At 33.2% G+C, this 22,963-nt stretch overlaps 1 protein-coding gene across 12 annotated transcripts in view; it reads left to right on the top strand.

Annotated features, from left to right (window-relative positions):
• The window catches only part of PMCA (plasma membrane calcium-transporting ATPase 3), a 246,445-nt gene that overhangs the window by 186,577 nt on the left and 36,905 nt on the right, over nt 1-22,963 (top strand). For 7 of the 12 annotated variants that reach the window (XM_065363491.1, XM_065363489.1, XM_065363494.1 and 4 more), the window contains exons 10-22: nt 3,104-3,301; nt 5,955-6,157; nt 6,246-6,352; nt 6,433-6,568; nt 6,651-6,895; nt 6,969-7,233; nt 7,323-7,502; nt 12,516-12,710; nt 12,794-13,000; nt 13,080-13,278; nt 13,367-13,578; nt 13,657-13,808; nt 13,898-14,033. In XM_065363491.1, the coding sequence (XP_065219563.1) occupies nt 3,104-3,301; nt 5,955-6,157; nt 6,246-6,352; nt 6,433-6,568; nt 6,651-6,895; nt 6,969-7,233; nt 7,323-7,502; nt 12,516-12,710; nt 12,794-13,000; nt 13,080-13,278; nt 13,367-13,578; nt 13,657-13,808; nt 13,898-14,033 (2,435 nt within the window). Of the gene's footprint in view, nt 1-3,103; nt 3,302-5,954; nt 6,158-6,245; nt 6,353-6,432; nt 6,569-6,650; nt 6,896-6,968; nt 7,234-7,322; nt 7,503-12,515; nt 12,711-12,793; nt 13,001-13,079; nt 13,279-13,366; nt 13,579-13,656; nt 13,809-13,897; nt 14,034-18,286; nt 18,590-22,963 lie in introns of those variants that run through there. The other 5 variants (XM_065363486.1, XM_065363485.1, XM_065363490.1 and 2 more) reach the window with 1 other exon arrangement.

Here is a 22,963-nt window from a genome sequence, read left to right on the forward strand (position 1 = left end):
GTTGCCTGAATTGAGCGTTGAAGGGGCAGCTTGCAATTGTAAATATTTAGAATAGGTGGATGAAATTTAATTACCTTGTGGACTTTATAGAAATTAAAATGACTTTAAAATTAGCTTATGTGGAAATTGAAAATGGGTTTTCTTGGAATGAAAATTTGGAAGAGCCGAAACGAGTTTGGATGGACCGGGCTCTCTTCAAAAAAAAACAACAAAATTTGGCTCAACTATTTTTCGAACCATTTTCAATTTTTTTTTCTCTCTGAAAAAAAATAGTGTAAATTCCAAACTCTTTGCTCCTGTTACAAGTTCATTCAAAAAATGAAAAAAAAGTCATCAAAATCTGCCAGAATTTTCAAAATAAATATCTTTAAAATTAAATCTTGGCTTTCCAAGAGAAAAAAAATTAAATCTGATCAAATCAGGAAATATGGACCACACTTGTACAGATCTGATTTGTCAATCTGATGAGATTAAGTAATATCTACCAAGAAAGTGATAGCATCTGATTCGGATCTGATCAGATCAGAGACGATCATTCGCTGAATTCAAACTGATCTTATCAGGTCTTGAAATTCGCTGCTTTGACCCAATCAACTCATGTCTACTTGGAAAAAAGTGATCAGATCTGAATGGTTGTGTTCAGGGCGGGTTGAATCTCATCAAACCTGTTTGGGTCTGTTTGACCAAATCTCATCAGATCAGACCAGATCCGGTCAAGACCTGAGCAGATCCGATCATTTTTCCCTGGGCAAATAAAATCATATGTATTTTCTTCAAAAAACAAAAAAAAGTGATCAGATCTGTTTAGTTGAATCTGATCAGCCCTATTGAGACATTTGGAATCATATTTGATTAGATCAGATTGATTCAAACGTTCTCAAGAAACAACTCGGTCTGAGCAAGCCTGATCAGAGCCCATCTTTCAACTGTCATGGATCTTTGTAAGGAGGATACAGTTGTACTTGTATGCCATATTTCAAGTCTATGATCAGCAGGGAATGATTGGTTGGATCATATCAGATTGTATTCAAGGCATTTCATGGATGGAATTGAACTTAATCAGATTGGAAATTTGATCAGATTAAATCTATTTAGACCGGATTACCCAGCGGAAAATGACTGGATCAGATGTGATCGGATCAGATCTGATCTCTGGTCATATCAAGGTTTTTATTGGATTTGATCAGGTCTAAATAGATCAAATCCAATGGAGAGAATCTGATTAGATAGAACCAGATCTGAATATATTTGATCAGAACTGATTGATCAGATGGCATCAGATCTGATCTCTGGTCATATCAAGGTTTTCATTGAATTTGAATAGGTCTAAATAGATCAAATCCAATGGAGAGAATCTGATTAGATGGAACCAGATCTGAATATATTTGATCAGAACTGATTGATCAGATGGCATCAGATCTGATCTCTGGTCATATCAAGGTTTTCATTGGATTTGAATAGGTCTAAATAGATCAAATCCAATGGAGAGAATCTGATTAGATGGAACCAGATCTGAATATATTTGATCAGAACTGATTGATCAGATATGGCATCAAACCTGATCAGATCCGGCTGAGGAAACCTGATGAGTAGATCTGACCATATCTGATCATGTTTAGATCAGATAAGATCAGGCCTGATCAGATCCAATGGGGGATCTGATCACATCGAACCCGATCAGAATAGGTAGATTTGATTGGACCTGATTGATCAGATGCTATCTGTCCCGATCAGATCCGACAGAGGAAACATGATTTACTATGTGTAACCAGATCTGATCATGTTTAGATCAGATGAGATCGGACCTGATCAGATCCATAATGGGAGCTGCCTGACTGCATAGATGTTAGCAAACCTGATCAAGTCCCCTGGGTGAAATCTGAATAGATTTGATCTTACCTTATTGATCAGATTATATCAGGCCTGATCAGATCCGCGGTATATGACATCTGATTCATTAGATCTAATCAGATCTGATCATGATCAGATCAGATAAGATCAAATCTGATCAGATCCGACCATTTTTCCTCAGGAAGATCCAGTAGGTAAGACCTGATTGAATCTGGCCAGATCCCCAACAGATCTGATCAGACCTGATCAGATTCATACATTCTTCAGATGCAATCAGATCTGAGCGGATCTGATCATATCAGAATTTTGATCGGATTGATATGTACAGACCTGATCAGATTCGATCATTTTCTCATTGATGCTTAGTTTTGTTTAGGTTTCAACAGAGATTTGAGTAAATGCAAATTTTTCTCTTTTTTTGTGCAACTTTCAAGAGCTGTTTCAAGGTGGATATCTAAGTCAGGGGATGGGACTTTTACTAAAAAGAGAGATTGTAGAAGCTCCAAGAGGCCAAGTATGCAATTTAAGAGACAAAGGAAAATTTTATTTGAGTCTTGGGAAATTAAAAAACTTCACATGGAGCACATTATGACACACTTGGCGTCTATTGTGAATAGAAAACATATCTCAATTTAAGCATAACATCATTTTAGGGAGAAACTGGCCTCATAATTCGATTTTCCCCGTACTCAACTCACAACAAATTGCATTTGAGTCATCCACATCAACATCCTCAATAATCGCTTCAGATCTCTGATTGAGCTCCTCAGAATTGAAGTAAGGTAGTGATTTCTCAGTTGTATTTGACAGCGATATGTGAGTTGATTTTAAGATAAACATCTACTAGAAAGTAAGTAAGAGTGATTAGAAATTGATTCTGAGCAATACTTACAGATGATTAAAGAACATTATTGAAAAGTAAAATGACTCAAGAAGTAAATATTTTCGTCACTCTTTCTCACAACAAGGTGAAAAATTTGCTTTTGTCTCAATCAAACTGGCTGAAGACAAACAGATGAAATTTTTTCATCTACGAGTATCTATGCCAAATTATCAACAGAACATCCAGTACCTATACCTACTCACAAAATTATTCGAATTATTCAGATTGAAACGAAATAATCCGTAAGGATTGAGTTTTCCTCACAAAATTAGCACATGGCTCCAACGAGTACAAACTATATCAAGTCTTTTTCACCTCAAACCTATCCTACCTTTACTAATTCCATCGCCATTGACAAACATTTCGCAGGAGATGAAGAAGCAGCCCTCGGAAACAGTCATCCACGAAGCGCAGCCCCTAAACCCGTCGATGGCACAAATCGAGCTCCAGTGGTTGACGGTTCAGCTCCGGCTCCATCCAGTGAACGCACCGAGGAACCGGAACGAAAAGAGAAATCCGTTTTGCAAGCCAAACTTACCAAATTGGCTATTCAAATCGGATACGCGGGTAAAATATATTTTTACTAATTCATTTATTGCCATTGCCTATAAACGTAAGGTATATATTTTCGTAAAATATCAAATTTAGCTGTAGAAATACCTAATAGGTAGGTACCTACTTTATGAAAGAAATGAAAATTTTAAAATTGTTTATGAAAAAGTTAGGCCCTGGACTTTAATTAAGTATTTTTCAAAAGTATATTTCAACTAATGAACAGAAATACGAGTTGGTACGAATTGACTAATATTAAAATATTTTTCACAAATACGAACAGCATGAAATTTTTTTTAATGTAGGTAATATAATTTTTACTTGTAAGGCTATACCAATTATCAAAATTAAAAGTTTAATTAAAGCACCTTTAGGTGTTTTTTTCAGCCTTTGGTATTTTATTAAGGTCACATCTAAACTCAAAAAGTATGCTTTCGCATTAAATAAAAAATGAAATAGTGCGAGTTTCAAATAGGTACCTACCTGGAAAAAATATAATTTTAAAAAAATTTCGAAATTTAAAAATAAATTTAAACATAATTATATTATCTGTATGATTAGATCTAGTCATGTTATGCCAAATTGGATCTAGAGAAAGTTTAGATCTGACGATCATTCGAATATTTTATTTTTTAAAAAACTACTTCCTGCGAATTTTGACGAAAAAACATTAAAATTTTTCGTCAACTCGCCAAAAATTGACACTCTCTGATAACTTATTTTATAAAAAACAGTAATTTTTTTGATAATTTGAGCAGAAACAGGTTTTTTTTAGCATTCATGACAAAATCTGGACTGTGTGGCAATTTTGCCAAAAATTAGCCCCTTTTGATAATTTCACCAAAAATGGGCATTTTTTGAAAATGTTGACAAAAATGGACACTTTTCAACTGTGCATTATAGTTAAGCCAGAAATCGTTATTCCTCGACTATTTTGCCAAAAATTGACACTTTTTGACTTGAGTGAATTTACAAAAAAAAAAAAAAAAAAAAAACAGAACCTTATCAAGTAAATTTGGCAAAATAAAGCAGCAATTTTTAGAACAAAAAAAGAACTTTTTAAACGCGAAAATCAATTTTTTGGATGTTTGCAGGTGGGGAGAGGGTACAAAAAAATTACGAACGTGCCACTTTCCAGAATTGGCGTGCCCCCAAGAAAAAATGTGACCATAAAAAGCTTGATTATCTCACAAAAAAGTTTGTGGTGTCAACGCCCTCTTTTATCAATGAAAAATATTATCCTTTTCAAAATGCACTAGTGCCATTAGCCATCACTTTTCATCTTAGACAAAAAATGAATAAGAATGACCCAGCTTGTAGGACATTATGTTTTGATCAGATTCAGATCAGGAAAATGATCGTTTTAAAGGAGAACTAATTACACGATCAGACCTGTACTTATCTGAACACATAAAATCTTATCATACCCGAAGAAAGAAGTTCAGATCTGATTACAGCCAATCCGCTCTCCTAAAAAAAATTGGATGTGATCAATCTGATCTCAATTTGATCTCCGGCCAAACCAGTGTTTTGATCAGATTAGGTCTGTTCAGATATGTGATCAAATCTTAATGGCGGAAGCTGAATTGAATTTGACCAGATCTGATCAGATCACAGTTTTGATCAGATCTGATCAGATCAGATCACAGTTTTGATCAGATCAGATCACAGTTTTGATCAGATCAGATCACAGTTTTGATCAGATCAGATCACAGTTTTGATCAGATCTGATCAGATCAGAGTTTTGATCAGATCAGAGTTTTGATCAGATCAGAGTTTTGATCAGATTAGATCTGTTCAGAACTGATCAGGTCAACTCGTTTTCCCTGAACTGTTCAGATTAGTTAATTACTTTTGATCAGACCTCATCAGATTCAGACATTACTCTGATCCAATTAAATCTGACCAAATTTCAACACATCAGAGATAAAATCAGATTAAACCTGCTCAGACCTGATCAGATTCAATCAGACTTGAATTTTTATTTGACTAGATATGTTCACATCATAATCAGATCCAATTATTCTAGGGGGTTGTTTAGACTGGTTTGATTAGATTTGATCAGACAGGGTTAGATCCGGACATTCCTCTGATCCAATTAGATCTGTTCGGATCTGATCAGATCTGATCAGTTTTTTTATCAGGTTAGAACTTTTCAGACCTGATCAGATCCGATCATTTTTCTCTGATTATTCAGACCAGTTTGACTACGCCTATTTGATCATACTTGGTTAGATCCGGACATTCTCCTGATGCAATTAGATCTCTTCAGACCTCTCCTGATCCCCTTAATTCTATATTAGACCTAATCAGATTCAATCAGATCAGAGTATCATCAGATTAGATCTGCTCAGACTTAGTCAGATGCAGTTATTATCTTCTGGGTTATTTGAACCTCTTTGATTAGATCTGATCAAACAGGTCAACACAGTTCCGGATGTTGTTGATCAGATCTGATTTGCTCATATGATATCTGAACATTCTCTGGATTCATTTTAGCCTTGCTGCCAAATCTTAGATTTAATCAGCTCTGATCAGTTCAACGTTTGATCAGATCTGATCATTTTTCCTGGAGAATTAGAAATACATAAATTCATACTAAAAAAATTCTAAAACATTAAAAAAATTTTCTTTATTAAAAAAACAAACTAATGATGAATTTTTGCAGGTTCTACGATCGCTGTTTTGACCGTTATAATTCTCGTCGTACATTATTGCGTCGAGAATTTCGTCATCAAAGGAGAAAAATGGTCGGATAAATTCATCGAAGAGTTCGTCAGGTACTTCATCATCGGTGTGACAGTATTAGTCGTTGCTGTCCCTGAAGGTCTTCCTTTGGCTGTTACACTTTCGCTGGCCTATTCAGTCAAGGTAAGTAATCCAAAAACCACTCCCACAGTGTTGACATTTGTATCTCAATGCTCCATACCTGATCGATTTTTTTTACTTTTCTGTCTAGAAAATGATGAAAGATAACAATTTGGTGAGGCATTTAGACGCTTGCGAAACTATGGGTAATGCGACGGCAATTTGTTCCGATAAAACAGGAACGTTGACGACAAACAGGTTCGTTAAATTGTGGCAAAAATAGGCTTAAATCTGAAACCATTCGAAAACCTAATCGTACGTCTGATTTTTGTTGGCAGAATGACGGTAGTACAATCTTACATTTGCGAAGTGCTCAGTAAATCAACGCCGCAATTTTCATCGATACCACCAAACGTTGGTAATTTAATCGTTCAAGCTATATCGTTAAATTCAGCGTACACTTCTCGCATAATGGTAAGCGATGATGAATTTACAATTGAACGATTTTCTATTGGAGACTGACGTGAGATTGAGTTAACGATGCGAACTTTTTTAGCCACCCGATGACCCTACCAGCGAGTTACCAAAACAAGTAGGTAACAAGACGGAATGCGCTTTATTAGGATTCGTCTTAGCTCTTGGTAAAAATTATCAAACTTGGAGAGACGATGTGCCAGAAGAGGCTTTAACCAGAGTCTACACGTTTAACTCAGTGAGAAAATCCATGAGTACGGTTATACCCAGACAAGGAGGAGGATACAGGTTATTTACAAAAGGTGCTTCTGAAATCGTATTGAAAAAGTAAGTTGAAATCGATCCCTTCAGGCGAAAAAGCAATGCTATTTCAACCAAATAATACCTCGTTTGTGTTTAGGTGCTCATTTATCTATGGTCGAGATGGTACATTGGAGAAATTCACCAAAGACATGCAAGACAGATTGGTTCGAAATGTGATCGAACCTATGGCCTGCGATGGCCTTCGTACCATTTCAATCGCCTATCGTGATTTTGTTCCTGGTAAGGCTGAAATCAATCAGGTGCACATAGACTCCGAACCAAATTGGGATGACGAAGATTACATAGTCAGTAATCTAACAGCATTATGCGTTGTCGGTATCGAAGATCCAGTTCGTCCTGAAGTAAGATCTTGAATTAAATTGCTCTCCTCTCAAAATTGATTATATTTGAATCGATTCTAAAATAATACCTATTTTTTTTTACTACACAGGTTCCGGACGCTATCAAAAAATGCCAAAGAGCTGGTATCACAGTTCGAATGGTGACCGGTGATAATATTAACACTGCCAGATCTATCGCCTCCAAATGCGGTATATTGAAGACGGGCGAAGAAGGTCTTATTTTAGAAGGCAAAGAGTTCAATCGACGGATAAGAGACGCGAACGGTGAGGTAAGTACAAGATGCGATGCGACGCTACCCCCTCCTCCCCTTTCTCCGGCTCATTCCGCAACAGTCAACCTTATATAATTTCTAGACATTTTTTGGGTGCATGTTTCAAACTCGCCGTGATTCTGGCAAATTTTCAAATTATAACACGCAGCCAATGTGAAATATTAAATATGATTAGATTTTCTTTACACTGCACCGATGCCAAACTTTCGTCGCACCCAAATGAAAGCAAATTTTACCAAATGTTCCACATTTTTCGTACCAACTTTATCGACGCGGTCGTTTGTTTTTTTTTTCGCTTTATTTCATCGCCGTAAATTTAACCTTGAAAATATCCAGACATTGGTTTTACTCTTCGTAGATTTACCAACAAGATGGATATATGCCTATAGTTGGGCGTATTGTCGTATATTCTCAATGACGTTTGAAGGTCGAAGTTGAAATTTCAAATCTGTAGGTTCGCAAGTTCGTAAGAATTGTAACTCTGAAGAATATTAATGATATTCGCACATTCGAGGGGAAAATGGAACGAGTGCTTAAAACACTAATAATTGATCGTGAAAAAATGAAATGGGAATTTTTTTCAAGTTTGGTGTTTTTGATTCTGTTTTCTCATTTATCAGAAATTCGATTGAAAAAGTATAACAGAGGTAAATAAATTGTATTTTGATGCGACGAAAAACATTTTACGTCCTCGAGACATTTTTTATGAGAAAAATAAAATCATCGAGATTTGGAACCCCCTGAAAATAAGGTACCTACCTAATGAAAAAATTTCTTTGATAATCAACGAAGGTTCAAAAGTTGTTAGTTTTACTGTGCAAATTCTGCCCATGGAGTAGAATCCGTAGGTTCGAGAAATACTTTTCCCTCCCATAATCTTCATTTCTTAAATGAAAAAATAAAATTGGAGTTCGGAGGTTAGCTTTTTTATGATTTGAAAAATTGAAACAGATTAATAAACGTAAAAATGGAGAATCAATTTTCTGCCCAAAAAGACGATCGAATCAAGTCGGTTCACGTATTCTCAATGCTGCAGCTTTTGCTGTCCAACAATTACTTATCAATAGTTCCCCTCACTCTCTCTGAAAAAGTTCCTTATTTTTAGTGGGCTGAAGGCCTTTGGAAAAAATGTTGAGTTCTTCTATAAATTTGCCATACCCTTACTGATGAAAGCGTCTGAAAATTTTGGTTTCACTAACATTACCCTCCAAAAAGTCGAATGGCAAATTTCAGCCTCCCCATATCATTTAAGGGAGGATCTAGACAAGATTTTTTCAAAGTTTACAGATTTTCTGATATAATTTCAAAAGTTACTTGTAATTTACCAAAAATTACCAAAAAAATACCAGCAATTTTCCTAAAATTACCAGTAATTTACCAAAATTTTAGTAATTTACCAAAATTCTTGTAATTTACCAAAAATTACCAAAAATTTACCATAAACTACTTGTAATTAGTAATTTACCAAAAGTTACTTGTAATTTACCAAAAATTATCAGTAATTTACCAAAAAATACCAGTAATTTACCAAAAATTACCAGTAATTTACCAAAAATTACCAGTAATTCACCAAAAATTACCAGTAATTCACCAAAAATTACCAGTAATTCACCAAAAATTACCAGAAATTTACCAAAAATTACCAGAAATTTACCAAAAACTACTTGTATTTTACCAAAAGTTACTTGTAATTTACCAAAAATTATTATCTAGTAATTTACCAAAATTACCAGTAATTCACCAAAAATTACCTGTAATTTACCAAAAATTATCAGTAATTTACCAAAAATTATCAGTAATTTACCAAAAATTATCAGTAATTTACCAAAAATTACCAGTAATTTACCAAAAATTAGTTAGTTACAAGAAATTTACCAAAAACTACTTGTAATTTACCAAAAATTACCAGTTATTCACCAAAAATTACCAGTTATTCACCAAAAATTACCAGTAATTTACCTAAAATTACCAGTAATTTACCTAAAATTACCAAGCATTTATTAAAACTTGAATGGGAAGGAAAATCCCATGACAAAATCATGTTTTTGAATGACAGAAATTTAACGACAGTTTTGGTCATTAAAACAACAGCATTGAACGACAGACCTAGATAGAATGACAAACATAGAAAATTCACGCTGCAAGAAAAGGAATGCTCGACAAACATGGGAAAGCCCAGCAATTTAACGACAGTTTTGGTCATTAAAATGACAGCATTGAACAGATCTAGAATGACAAACATAGAAAATTCACACCAGAAAAATTAGGCAAAAACTGAGTGAAAAAGTGTTGAAAACATTTGAAGGGCGGTTTTCCAAAAAGCGATAAGTCAAAAATCATGATTTTGAGATAAATGACGTTTTTAGTGCCCATTTATTTGAAGCCATGATGCACTTGGAGAATGCAACCTGTCCTGCATGTTGCATTGCATTAGGTCTACCTCAACACATACGTGTTGGTTTCACGGTGAAACTCGAGTTCGCAGCGCTTCTGCGGCAGAAAAAGTAAACTGACTTATCGCCTTTTGGAAAAACGATTTTTCAGTTTTTCATTTATATGATAAAACCAGTGGTGCAAATCCATGTAAGTCAACTGTAATTCACGATACAAAAGTAGAAGACCAAAAAAAATTGATTACAAAAAATTTAACCTGTATTTTTAACAAAAATTATCCATTTTGGCAATCAAATAAAAACAAAAAGTACCTATATTACGGTACCATCTAAGTATTGAAAAAAAACAATTTTCACAGCTCTACTTTAACAAACACGAAGTATTACAGTAGTTACAAAAAATTTAACGCATATTTTTAACACCGAATTCAAAGGTTCACTGGATAAATTGTGACTTATCACGTTTTGGAAAAACGATTGCGATCTGCAACTTACAGAAAAGCTGAATTGCGAGTAAATAAATTGGTATTTTGGGTAGGTTAGGCATTAGATAGGTGAGATACAACCTATAGAACACAATGGCGTGAAAAACTCAATTTTCAAAAAAATTGACTTATCCACTTTTGGAAAACCGCCCTTCATTTTAAAATTATATAAAAATGTGAAAAAAAAACATTAAAATTAGTTAAAAATTATAACATTAACCGAAGCTTTAATTACAATAATCCATGGAATTTTAATGTAATCAGTAATCACACATAAAAGATCAGGACTGTGTGAATAAATATGTCCTTTTTATAATAATTTTGTCGTTCATTTACCAAAGTCGTCGATGCATTTCATTCAATTTGTCGAGCATACACCAGCATGCACTTGAATTTTTGTTGTCATGCAGTGGTTGAAAACTCTTTCTGTCGTTAAAAAAGTGGTATTAAGACATTAGCGTCTGTCATGCAAAACACTCATTTCTTGTCATTCAAATCAATCAATCTGTCGTGCCAATAAATGGCGCCCAACCTGAATCATCTTGAATTAACTGAAACATATTAGTTATTAGGTAACTCAAAATTACCAGAAATTTTCCCAAAATAATCAGCGGTAATTCACTATAATTTACTGTTAATTTACCTAAATATATGTACATTGACCTTACCAATTCTGTAATTACCCAAAAAAATTGGTAATTTATTTTTTAAAAATTACTGGTATAGTTTAAGAAAACATTAATCATCATTTATCCAAAATTACAGGTAATTCATCAAAAATTACATGTACCCAATTCACCAAAAGTTACTTGTAATTTACCTAAAATTACTTTTACTTGTAATTTACCAAAAGTTTGGTACTTGTAAGTTATCTAAAATTACTTGTAATTTACCAGAAGTTACTTGTAATTTAGCGACAATTACTTGTAATTTACCGACAATTACTTGTAATTCGCCAAAAATTACTTGTAATTTAGCGACAATTACTTGTAATTTACCAAAAATTTGCTTGTAATTTACCAAAAATTTGCTTGTAATCTACCAAAAATTATTGTTATTTACCAAAGATTATATGTAATTTACCAAAAATTACTGGTAATATATCAAAGAAATACCAGTAATCTATCAAAAATGACCTGTGCTTTACCAAAAATAAAATTACCTGGAATTGAGCAAAAAAAGTAAAAACTTTAAATTTACTCAAAATTACCTGTAATTTACCAAAAGATTTTCAGTATTTAAAATTATCAAGAATTTATCCAAAATTACCAGGCCAGGATATTACCAAAAATTACCAATAATTTACCAAGATTACCAGAAATTTATCAAAAAGTTTCAATATTTTATCAAAAATAGCTCGTTATTGTAATGACAAGTGTTTTACCAAAAATGACTCATAATTTAGCGCTAATTTACCAGAAAATTACCACCAATTTACCAAAAATATTTATTGAGACTCCTAAAGCGCTATACCCTACTCCATAAGAAATTTTTTGTCAAAAATTCGTTTTTTGAGAGTTTTGACGTCATTTAATGATTCATTGACTTTTTCTCCCAAGATTTTTAAAGCCAAAAAGTCTACTAAAATGTCTCAAATCGATATTTTTTTCAAACTTTTTAAAATCCCCCCACATGTCTAGAATTTCTCGCCCTTTTCCCAAGATCTCTAAAGTCGTACAAAAAATATTGTAAAATCAGATGATGTGCTCTAAACGATCGAAAATTTTAACAAGTGCATCCTTAAATGTGCATCAACCTCGCAGGTCAATTTGGATAGGAGGGAAGCGACTCAAGGTTTTTCAAGATCAAAAAAACAAAGATATGTACTTACCTAGATTTCTTCTCATTTAAATGATTCTAAGACATTAATTTTTGATAAGTTATGTTGTATGCAACTTTTGATTGTTGGCCATTTTCGTTCTTTTCCTTCAAAGTACCAGTTCGGCAAAATCTTGCTCATAGCAGGATACGCAATTGCATAACATTGAGCGTTTATTATGTATTTTAAATTTCAATTCGATCTAATTTTCTAATTCTGTGGTTGACGTTGCGATTTGAGGATAAATATTAATTTAATCATTACTAATTGGCGAATACGACTAAAAAAATGTTCGATTATTGTTCTAATACAGGTTCAGCAACATTTACTCGATAAAGTATGGCCTCATTTGAGAGTACTTGCCAGATCATCGCCGACTGATAAGTACACTTTAGTGAAAGGAATGATCGACAGTAAAGCCAACGATAAAAGAGAGGTGGTAGCTGTAACAGGAGATGGTACAAATGACGGTCCAGCTTTGAAAAAAGCTGACGTCGGTTTCGCTATGGTACCTATACATATTTTCACAACATACACTTTTCATTTTATTTTCACATTTTTCACCGCATGGAACTGTTTGATTTATTACAGGGCATTGCCGGCACAGATGTGGCGAAAGAAGCATCTGATATTATATTGACTGATGATAATTTTAGCAGTATCGTAAAAGCTGTCATGTGGGGGAGAAACGTATACGACAGCATTGCAAAATTTCTACAATTTCAGCTGACTGTAAACGTAGTTGCAGTAATCGTCGCGTTCATTGGCGCATGCGCAGTTCGTGACAGTCCTCTAAAGGTACGAGTATCTTTGGAGTGATTTTTTTTCTCCAAGCTGGATAGGTTATAATATTGATGTTGTAATTTACCTATTCCAGGCTGTACAAATGTTATGGGTTAATTTAATTATGGATACGTTGGCGTCGTTAGCTTTGGCTACTGAAATGCCAACACCAGACTTATTGCTAAGAAAGCCTTATGGTCGAACAAAACCTCTAATTTCCAGAACTATGATGAAAAACATCATAGGTCAAGCTTTTTATCAAATTACCGTCATATTTACATTATTATTTATCGGTAAGTTGCTGCAGAACGAACTGAGTTCATTTTAGAGTAAATTAATGACGTTGGGGTGTGTTTTTTTTTTCGCTTTTTTGCGATTTAGGTGATGTATGGCTGGACGTTCCTACCGGAAGAGGTGCCGAGCCGAATGCTAAGCCGTCTCAACATTTTACCATAATATTTAATACATTCGTTATGATGACTTTGTTCAATGAAATAAACGCTCGAAAAATCCACGGACAACGTAACGTTTTCGAAGGTTTTTTTTCTAATCCTATTTTTTATTCAATTTGGATCGGTACCGTAGCATCTCAGGTACGTTTGGCAGCCATTTTCAAACAAATTGTAATATTTTTGAAAATCATTTACGTGGAAATTGTGTATCGAAAACAGGTCGTCATCATCCAATTCGGAGGTCAAGCTTTTTCTACTGCGGAATTATCCTTAGAACAATGGCTGTGGTGCATATTCTTCGGCGTAGGCACTTTATTATGGAGTCAAGTAGTTACCACGATACCGACCAGAAAATTACCAAAATTACTTTCGTAAGTTTTGCAACAACGACGACAACGACTGCATGTATTGGCGATTTCAGGTTTATGGTTAATATTGTACCTAATAATTTGTTACCCAGATGGGGTCGTGGTCATCCCGAACAATATACCGAGGCTATCGCTCTCGGGGAAGATAAATTCGACCCGGATGCCGACAAGAAGCCGAGAGCGGGTCAGATTTTATGGATAAGAGGATTAACGCGTTTACAAACTCAGGTCAGTTGCGTTTTAAATTTCACCTTATTAGAATTTAATTATGTATTTTTTTTTTTTTTTTTTTTTTTTTTTTTGGTATTATTACGATTATTATGTTGTATAATGAGCCGAAAATTAATTGACAAATATATAAGTAGTCGTTCTTGTATAACAACGAGAATTATCCCCTCAGATTTGGTGGCTAATTATGCTGAAAGTAGTAATTGGCTTTTAATCGTTATTATAGATTTTTTTTACTGTATGTTGTATTATGAATCGGTTTAATAGTTCGATTGTATAGCGATGATTTTTTCGATTTTCAACCGTCCGTGAGCAGGTTTACTTAAATTGTGTTAGAAGTGTGGAAATTGTTATTGAAAGTTTGGGTGGTGGATTTTTTTGGGTGATTTTGGAGTTTGAAGAATTATGATAATGAAATCTGATGAGAAAATGAAGGAATGATCAAATTTGAAATTATTTTTATTAGGTGTTGAAATGTTTTTTTTTTTTTTTTTTTTGAAAATCCAAACACACGAGCAAAACAATCACAAACCTTTGTGACCTACGAGTATGAAACACACGCTAATTGATAAAATTGTACCGATGTACATATTTCAAATGACGAAGACACGAATTAAGAGGGAAATACCTACATATATTGCATCGCATCATAAATATCGAGAAAACGTTTATTGTGATGTCTTCTTGTCGTGTTGCTGAACTTTTTCAAGGTTGCTGAAAGTCTTTTCCTTATGTCCTAAAATTTAAAATTATTATTGGAAAATTTTAGTTTTTTATTTTCATCAATTTTTTTAAACTGTGTTTTTTTAAGTGATTAAAGTTCATTTTTTACCATCAGCTCATTTTTTATGGCAATTTTTTGACAGAAATGGTTTCTTCATACACAATTTTAAATTGATAGAAGAAATTTGAAATAGTGATAAAATTTTTAATTTTCAAGACCCCAATTTATTGATTTTTAAACCCAAGTTTGGAGTTTGAAAAACAGAGCTAAAATCAAAAAAATATAAACACATATTCATTAAAAAATTTCAGGTGCCTATTTTTTTTAAAATGACAAAAAATTGAAGTTTTTTTCCATATGAAGCAACATTTTTTCGAGAAATTGAAGATAAATGTAGAAAAAAAGTTCAAAAATTAATGCAGTGAAAAATTTTTGGTCATTTCGAACTGAAAAAATCATTTATACTTGAAAAAATTATGACGTTTTGATAATTTTAAAAATGGAAAAATAGAAAAAAAAACAAAAAAAAATTGGTAAATAACAATATTCTAAAACATGAAATTTGAAAAAAAAAATTTAGCAAAAAACAATTTGCGAAGACACGATTTTAAATAACATTTTTCGTAAAGAAAAAAATTGAAATACAATTTTAAAAAAACGATCTAAATTAGAAAAATCAAAAAAGTGTTCTTCAAAAAAAGAATTATTGAAAAACAATTTTCATAATCAAGGTTTTTGAAAAAAAAAAATAATCTAAAATCAAAAAATTGAAGAACAATTAAAAGCATTAGTCTATATTTTAAAAATCAGAAAAAAAATTGAAAAACATGCAAAAAATGTAAAATAATAGTTAAAATTGAAAATATTTCAAAGATGGGACTTGAAAACATACAAAAAAATATGCAGTTTTCCACAAGAAATAATCCAAAATAGTATAAGTGCTTTTAAAACCAAAATATTACTGTGTTATAAGCACTTTAAAAAATAAATGTCTATGTCTATCCATTTTGAGAAAATAAAAACAAAAGGTGGAGCTTTTTAAAAAAAATTAAAGTAGCAGAAAAATTAGGAAAATGGAAACAGTATTTCTCAAAATAAACATAAATTTTGAAAACAGCATTCAAGAAACATTTTCAAAAACATAAAAAATTGATATTTCTTCAAAAAAATTTGTCCAATTTGAATTTTTTTAAAAATTAGAATTCTAATTTTTTAAATCAAGTGATTTTGAAGAAACGATTTTTCAAAAAGCATAATTTGAAAACCAATTTCAACTATGGAAAAAATGCAATAAAATAGTTTAAAATTTTAAAAAAAATTTAAAAAATTAAACTTTTGGTGCATAATTCAAATTGAAGCATTGAAAAATCATTTTTTTTTTAAATAAAAACAACAAACAATTGGAAAAGTAGAAAATATGTAATATCTCAAAATGAACATGATTTTCAAAAACAAGTTTTGAGAGAACATTTCTGAATAAAAAAAAAAGTGTAAATTGAAGAAATTCGGAAAATTGAAAAAAGTTGGAAAAGCTGTTTTCAAAAACCAAAAATTTAGAAAACGATTTTCGAGGGCAAGAAAAGCAAAAACCGTTTTTCAGAAATATGAAAAAGAAATTTTAAAACATGAAAACTTTTTCAAAAACCGATTCAAATTGTGAAAATTGAAGAATTACATTCGATGAATTGAAAAAATAATAGAGACGCTCTAATTAAAGAACAAAAAAAAAATCACAATACAATATCCTAAAACAAGAAATTTTGACGAATCCATTTTTCAAAAATATGAAAAAATGAACAAATTGAAAACTAGATTTAAAAATGAAAAAAATACAGTGAAATGTTCAAAAATGGAAGCTTTTTTTACAGGCAAGATTTCAAAAACCACTTTTAAACAAATAACTGAAAAAAATATGAAATTTTTTCCAAAAAAATCAATTAAGTAAAATCAATTTCTTAAAAATTGAAAAAAATCGACACAGTTTTTCAAAAAAAAAAACAAACAACAACAACAACAACATTGGAATACAATTTTCTAAAATAATGCACTTAGTAATTGAAGGAAAATTTTTCAAGAAGAAAAAGAATTTTCAAAACTGAAAAAAAATATTGAAATTGAAGAAAGTTGAAAAGTTTTTCAAAAACCAAAGAAACAAAATAAATATCTATTAAAAAAATGCATTTCCAATAAATGATAAAAAAAGAAATTGGAATAGGTCAGGTTTTTCAAAAACAACAATATTTACTCTAGGAAATATTTTTTTTTAAATTACAAATTTAAAAAACAACAAAAAATTGAAAAACATCAATTTTTCTCAGAAAAAATTTTTTTTACATTTTTTTATATTGAAAATTGAACAGAAAGAAAAAAAGTGTTGAATCATGGATAGTGGATCAAATACTTATTGAAAATGTATAAAAATATTCTTCAAAGAAATAAAAAAATGTTTGTTAATAAGAATAAGAAAATTATTGAGTATTTATGAATTGTGAAAAAATTTAAATTACTCATTAAGGATCAAGAAACGCATAAAAAATATATTAAAGATTCAAAAAGATCAAAGAAAAACGTGAATCTTCATTTCTAAAAGTGGTTTATTAAGATAAAGTTTGATTCACTTTTCCGTTTTCGTATTATAAAAAAAAAAAAAAAAAAAAAAAAAAAACAGTGAAAAACCAAAGCAACATTTTTTTCAAGTTTAGTGATAGACATTGAAAGGTTCAGAGATTTCTAAAAAAAAAAATCTCAACACAACACAAATACATTTCGTACACTTATTACCCCGCATCAATCATCGTATACTCTACAAAAATACTCATCTTCTTTTTCTGTTTTTCAAAATCCACCAAAGAGATGACGAACAATGCACCACATACTCGTAAAATTACATCGTTTCATCGCACATTCAATACATAAACGATAACATAATAGGTAGCCTAGATTTGTGTGTGATAATATTTTGACTTAGGTAGTTGAAAATCTTGACGTGTGTAAGTAAAGTAATTTTGACCATAAAGGAAATATTTTGATTAATGGATTAATTCTGTGGTGTTGTATATTTATTACAATCGTGATCACTATTACCATCTTCATCGAGCACCACCATAGATTTAATAAAATCATGACCTGTGTGAGAGTTGGCATCTGAGCCGAGCTAAGTTATCTAGCTACGTATTTATACCATATTTAAGTTACCTATAATATTCGTACATTTACCTACCTAGTATTCGAGTTTTTTTTTTTTTTTTTTTTTTTTTTTTAATTTCAAATTTAAACATTTTTTTATTCGAAAAATTCTTCTTTTACCCATAAAACAAATAACGATCGAATACACATTTTGAAAATTGCGGCACACATTTAACTCTCGGTGTGTGAACAACCTAGTGCTGTTTTTCTTTCGCTCTCTTTCTCTTTCTCTCTCTCTCTACTCTCTCTTATACCTTGTACATACAATTATAATATGGGGCGCGTGTGCTTGGGATGAATTCGGACATCTCCTCACTCGTCCTATATGCGGTGTGTTTTACAGCTTCGTGTTATACGAGCGTTCAAGTCAACGTTGGAAGATCTGGAAGAACGTCGATCTATCCATAGTTTGCGCAGTACGCGCAGTCGCCCTCTCTCTGACATCACATACATTGATGAGGACCCCGGGAAAGCGCCATATAATCCGTCTACAATTACCGCCACCTTTGGTCCCCCGATTCTGAAGACGCCACCATGCGAAAATCCCCATCGCCCGCATTACTGTGAGGGTCATTCTACGCCTTATTTGTTCTATACGTTACCAAAAATACCGTACGAGACAAGTATTTAAAACAAAAAAACAACGCTTTCGGTGATGGGGATTTACACTATCGAAGTGTTTTTGTGTGTGGTTTTCTTCTCTACACCTTTATTAGTACTTTTTACTACGATACATTAACGACGACGTATCGATCGGGTGTTTTTTTTGTTAAAAAATATGTGTTAAGTTTATGTTGGCAATTTTTTTTTACTTCTGTTTTTTCTTTTTTAAACGGGTACAAGGTGACTGTACTTTTAAATGTGCTTTTATGTAAAGAGTATGTTGTGTCTTCTGGTACAGTGTACGATGTAATGATGTGCTGCGTTTTGAGCGTATTCGACCCCTATTTCCCTCCCAAGCTCCCTCGATTAACCGTGATTTTTTTCAAGAGCGCAATCCAATATTACAAGATGTGTACGAGAGAGGGTATCTGCAACCTAATACTAACAATCTCTATCCTCGTCAATGTGTATTCATTGATTTAATAAACAGATTATTAAAAAAAATAATTAAATATATAATCAAACTAAAACCAAATCTAAAAAAAAAAAAAAAAAATGAATAAACAGTAAAAAGAACGTATAACGCTTGTGATTGTTTTAGTTTGTTTTTTTTAGTCCTATCGCCGTTTTTTTTTTTTTTTTTTTTTTTTACTTGTTCCAGAACTATTTCTTTTTCGTTCCATTTTTTTTTTTTTTTACTTTCGTAACCAGTACTCTCTAATTTGTCTTTTATTTTATCTTATATTTTTATTTCTATTTAGTTGGTTAGTTTTCGTATCTACTTGTATGATATTAAAAAAAAAAAAAAAGTAGTAGTTATCTGTGTATTATATAGTGGTAAATTCGTAATAATTATTGTCGTATGTTTGTAAACATGTGACAATCTCGTAGATTTTCAAGTACGGATGTCGAGTTTGCCATAATTTTTTTTTCTCTCACTCTCGCTCTCTGTTGTCTCGCTCTTTGTACGTGTAACTTATATAATAATACGTGTACTGTACCCGTGTGAACTATCGTAGAGTAGATAGTTATTTATTTTGGTGACTGAAAAATATGATGATGGCGGATGGTATCGGCTTCTGTTATCGACCCGGGGTTTTTTCAGAATGTACTATTATTGTGTTAGAGAGGGATTAGAGGAACTGGCGCCTGAAATACGATCGAGTATGCAAAATTATTAACATAAATGGAAAGTTGGTTGGTTGGTTGTTGTGTCGCGTCGTCGTTGTAGCAAAGCAATAGCGATCTCTTCCCAGTTCCCCTGTTCTGTACTGAATTAGATGGGCATAATGATTCATTGCGTGGAAATTTGTTTGGGGGTTTTCCTGCGTAGGATGAGATTTTGATGGAATTTTTACAGGAGGCCTTGCTTTTGGGTAGTGTGATTAATTGTATGAGAATTTAGGAAAATTTTCAAAAATTATTTATGTATTTTTTTTTGTCTGCCAATATGTGGTAGACATTCTGCTACTGTACTGTTTTGATCAAAAATTCGTACGAGTTTGGTGGTTCAGTGACACAAATTTCACATCAATGTGAATAGATTTTACGATCAGAAATTAGGTTACTTAATTTAATATCTACAAGTTGGAAATCTGAAATCAAAACTGAAAATTACTATTAAAACAAGGTGAAACTGAAACGGAATAACTTAAAATAGAAACTGACACTTGAGTTCAAAAGTAGTCCAGGAAAATTAGATGAAAAAAAAGGGTCATTGGGAAAAGTGAGGTAGAAAGCTGAATTTTGGTATACAGGTCCATTTTTTGGTGCTGAACACGAATCCGATGAGTCCCCGGTCGTCCCTGGTGAGCTTTCTCCCCTATTGTGGATGTAAGCCCCCCAAAACCAGTTTTTTGCAATTTTCTCCCCCGCATTGCATTTTAGCGAAAAATGAGGTTGAACACAAGAATCTACGTCAAATTTCCGATCTAGTGACATATCAACTTTTCTTCTACCCTCAAGGGGGTTGGAACCACAACCATTCAAAAAAGGGGGGTTCTCTGAAAAACACTAAACGTCTATAGGCGCCTAAGAGGGGTGAAATGGTCCCCAACAGCGTTCGAGTTGATATTAGCATGAAAAGTGGGTACCATAGAGAAACCTCCGCGCAAAAAATTTTAGATCCACACCCCCTCCCCTTTTTGCGGAACCCTCCTTTTTTGAAATTTCAGTATCACTTTCCTCAGCCCCATTTCAACCGATTTTGAAAATTTTTCTGGAGGTTATGTATATGCTTGATAGGTAACCCCACAAAAATTTTCAACCCCCTCCCCTCATATTTACCCCCCAAAATGGCGTTTTTTTCATTTTTTTAGGCCTATTAACAATCAAGATTGCGAGGTAAAATTTTGTAAACACGTTTTTTGGATGTATTTTTGGCCCCCAAACATCATATACTATATTAGAAATTTTTGCTTTGGTGCGCCGTGGTAAAAACTTGAAATAATGTATCGTAGGGGGGTGGGGGGTGAAATGGCAATTTTGAAAAAAACAACTATCAATGAGTAGGGTATCGTTTTCATATGATTCGATACCGCTGAGCACGAATATGACCTCAGATTTTTTGCTACACTCACCTACCCCTCTCCAGAGCCCCTCAGCCCCCTCAATTTTCACGATTTTCGAAATATAGTTATTTTGATGATGTTGGTGGCGTTTTCATATGATTCGACACCGCTGAGCACGAATACGACCTCAGATTTTTTGCTACACTCACCTACCCCTCTCCAGAGCCCCTCAGCCCCCTCAATTTGCACGACCCTCAATTTTCACGATTTTCGAAATATAGTTATTTTGATGATGTTGGTGTCGTTTTCATATGATTCGACACCGCTGAGCACGAATACGACCTCCGATTTTTTGCTACACTCACCTACCCCTCTCCAGAGCCCCTCAGCCCCCTCAATTTTCACGATTTCCGAAATAATGTTATTTTGGTGATGTTGGTATCATTGCTATGGGAAAATTACATAAGTTCATTGTTATTGTACATAAAATTTCTCGTAGAATGAGCTACAGCACATGGCTCCCCCTCGAGGGGGGTGGACCCTTCAATTTTTTTCCTCGCAGAAAACGTAACAATCTGTATGTGTACTGGACTGTATAGGTATGCGGAGCATATGTGCCATGTGGCATAATAATTATTCATGATAACTGTAACTTGAGTATGTATGAGTATGTATTTTATAATTCAATGACTACCTACATAAAAAATCACAAGAAAAAAATATGGTAACAAAATACTCATAAAAAAAAGTAAAGAATGTTAATTTGTGATTCACTTAATCGTCATCATCACTAATGTCATCATCTGTGGTATAACTTTCGTCGCTGGAATAGTTGTAATCGTCATTTTCTTTCGAAAATCGTGAAAAATGAGGGGGCTGAGGGACTCTGGAGAGGGGTAGGTGATTGTAGCAGAAAATCTGAGGTCATATTCGTGCTCAACGGTATCGAATCATATGAAAACGACACCAACATCATCAAAATAACTATATTTCGAAAATCGTGAAAATTGAGGGGGCTGAGGGGCTCTGGAGAGGGGTAGGTGAGTGTAGCAAAAAATCTGAGGTCATATTCGTGCTCAGCGGTATCGAATCATATGAAAACGATACCCTACTCATTGATAGTTGTTTTTTTCAAAATTGCCATTTCACCCCCCACCCCCCTACGATACATTATTTCAAGTTTTTACCACGGCGCACCAAAGCAAAAATTTCTAATATAGTATATGATGTTTGGGGGCCAAAAATACATCCAAAAAACGTGTTTACAAAATTTTACCTCGCAATCTTGATTGTTAATAGGCCTAAAAAAATGAAAAAAACGCCATTTTGGGGGGTAAATATGAGGGGAGGGGGTTGAAAATTTTTGTGGGGTTACCTATCAAGCATATACATAACCTCCAGAAAAATTTTCAAAATCGGTTGATATGGGGCTGAGGAAAGTGATACTGAAATTTCAAAAAAGGAGGGTTCCGCAAAAAGGGGAGGGGGTGTGGATCTAAAATTTTTTGCGCGGAGGTTTCTCTATGGTACCCACTTTTCATGCTAATATCAACTCGAACGCTGTTGGGGACCATTTCACCCCTCTTAGGCGCCTATAGACGTTTTGTATTTTTCAGGGAACCCCCCTTTTTTGAATGGTTGTGGTTCCAACCCCCTTGAGGGTAGAAGAAAAGTTGATATGTCACTAGATCGGAAATTTGACGTAGATTCTTGTGTCCAACCTCATTTTTCGCTAAAATGCAATGCGGGGGAGAAAATTGCAAAAAACTGGTTTTGGGGGGCTTACATCCACAATAGGGGAGAAAGCTCACCAGGGACGACCGGGGACTCATCGGATTCGTGTTCAGCACCAAAAAATGGACCTGTATACCAAAATTCAGCTTTCTACCTCACTTTTCCCAATGGAA

Source organism: Planococcus citri, chromosome 4 (assembly GCF_950023065.1).
Source record: "Planococcus citri chromosome 4, ihPlaCitr1.1, whole genome shotgun sequence".
Lineage (NCBI taxonomy): Eukaryota > Metazoa > Arthropoda > Insecta > Hemiptera > Pseudococcidae > Planococcus > Planococcus citri.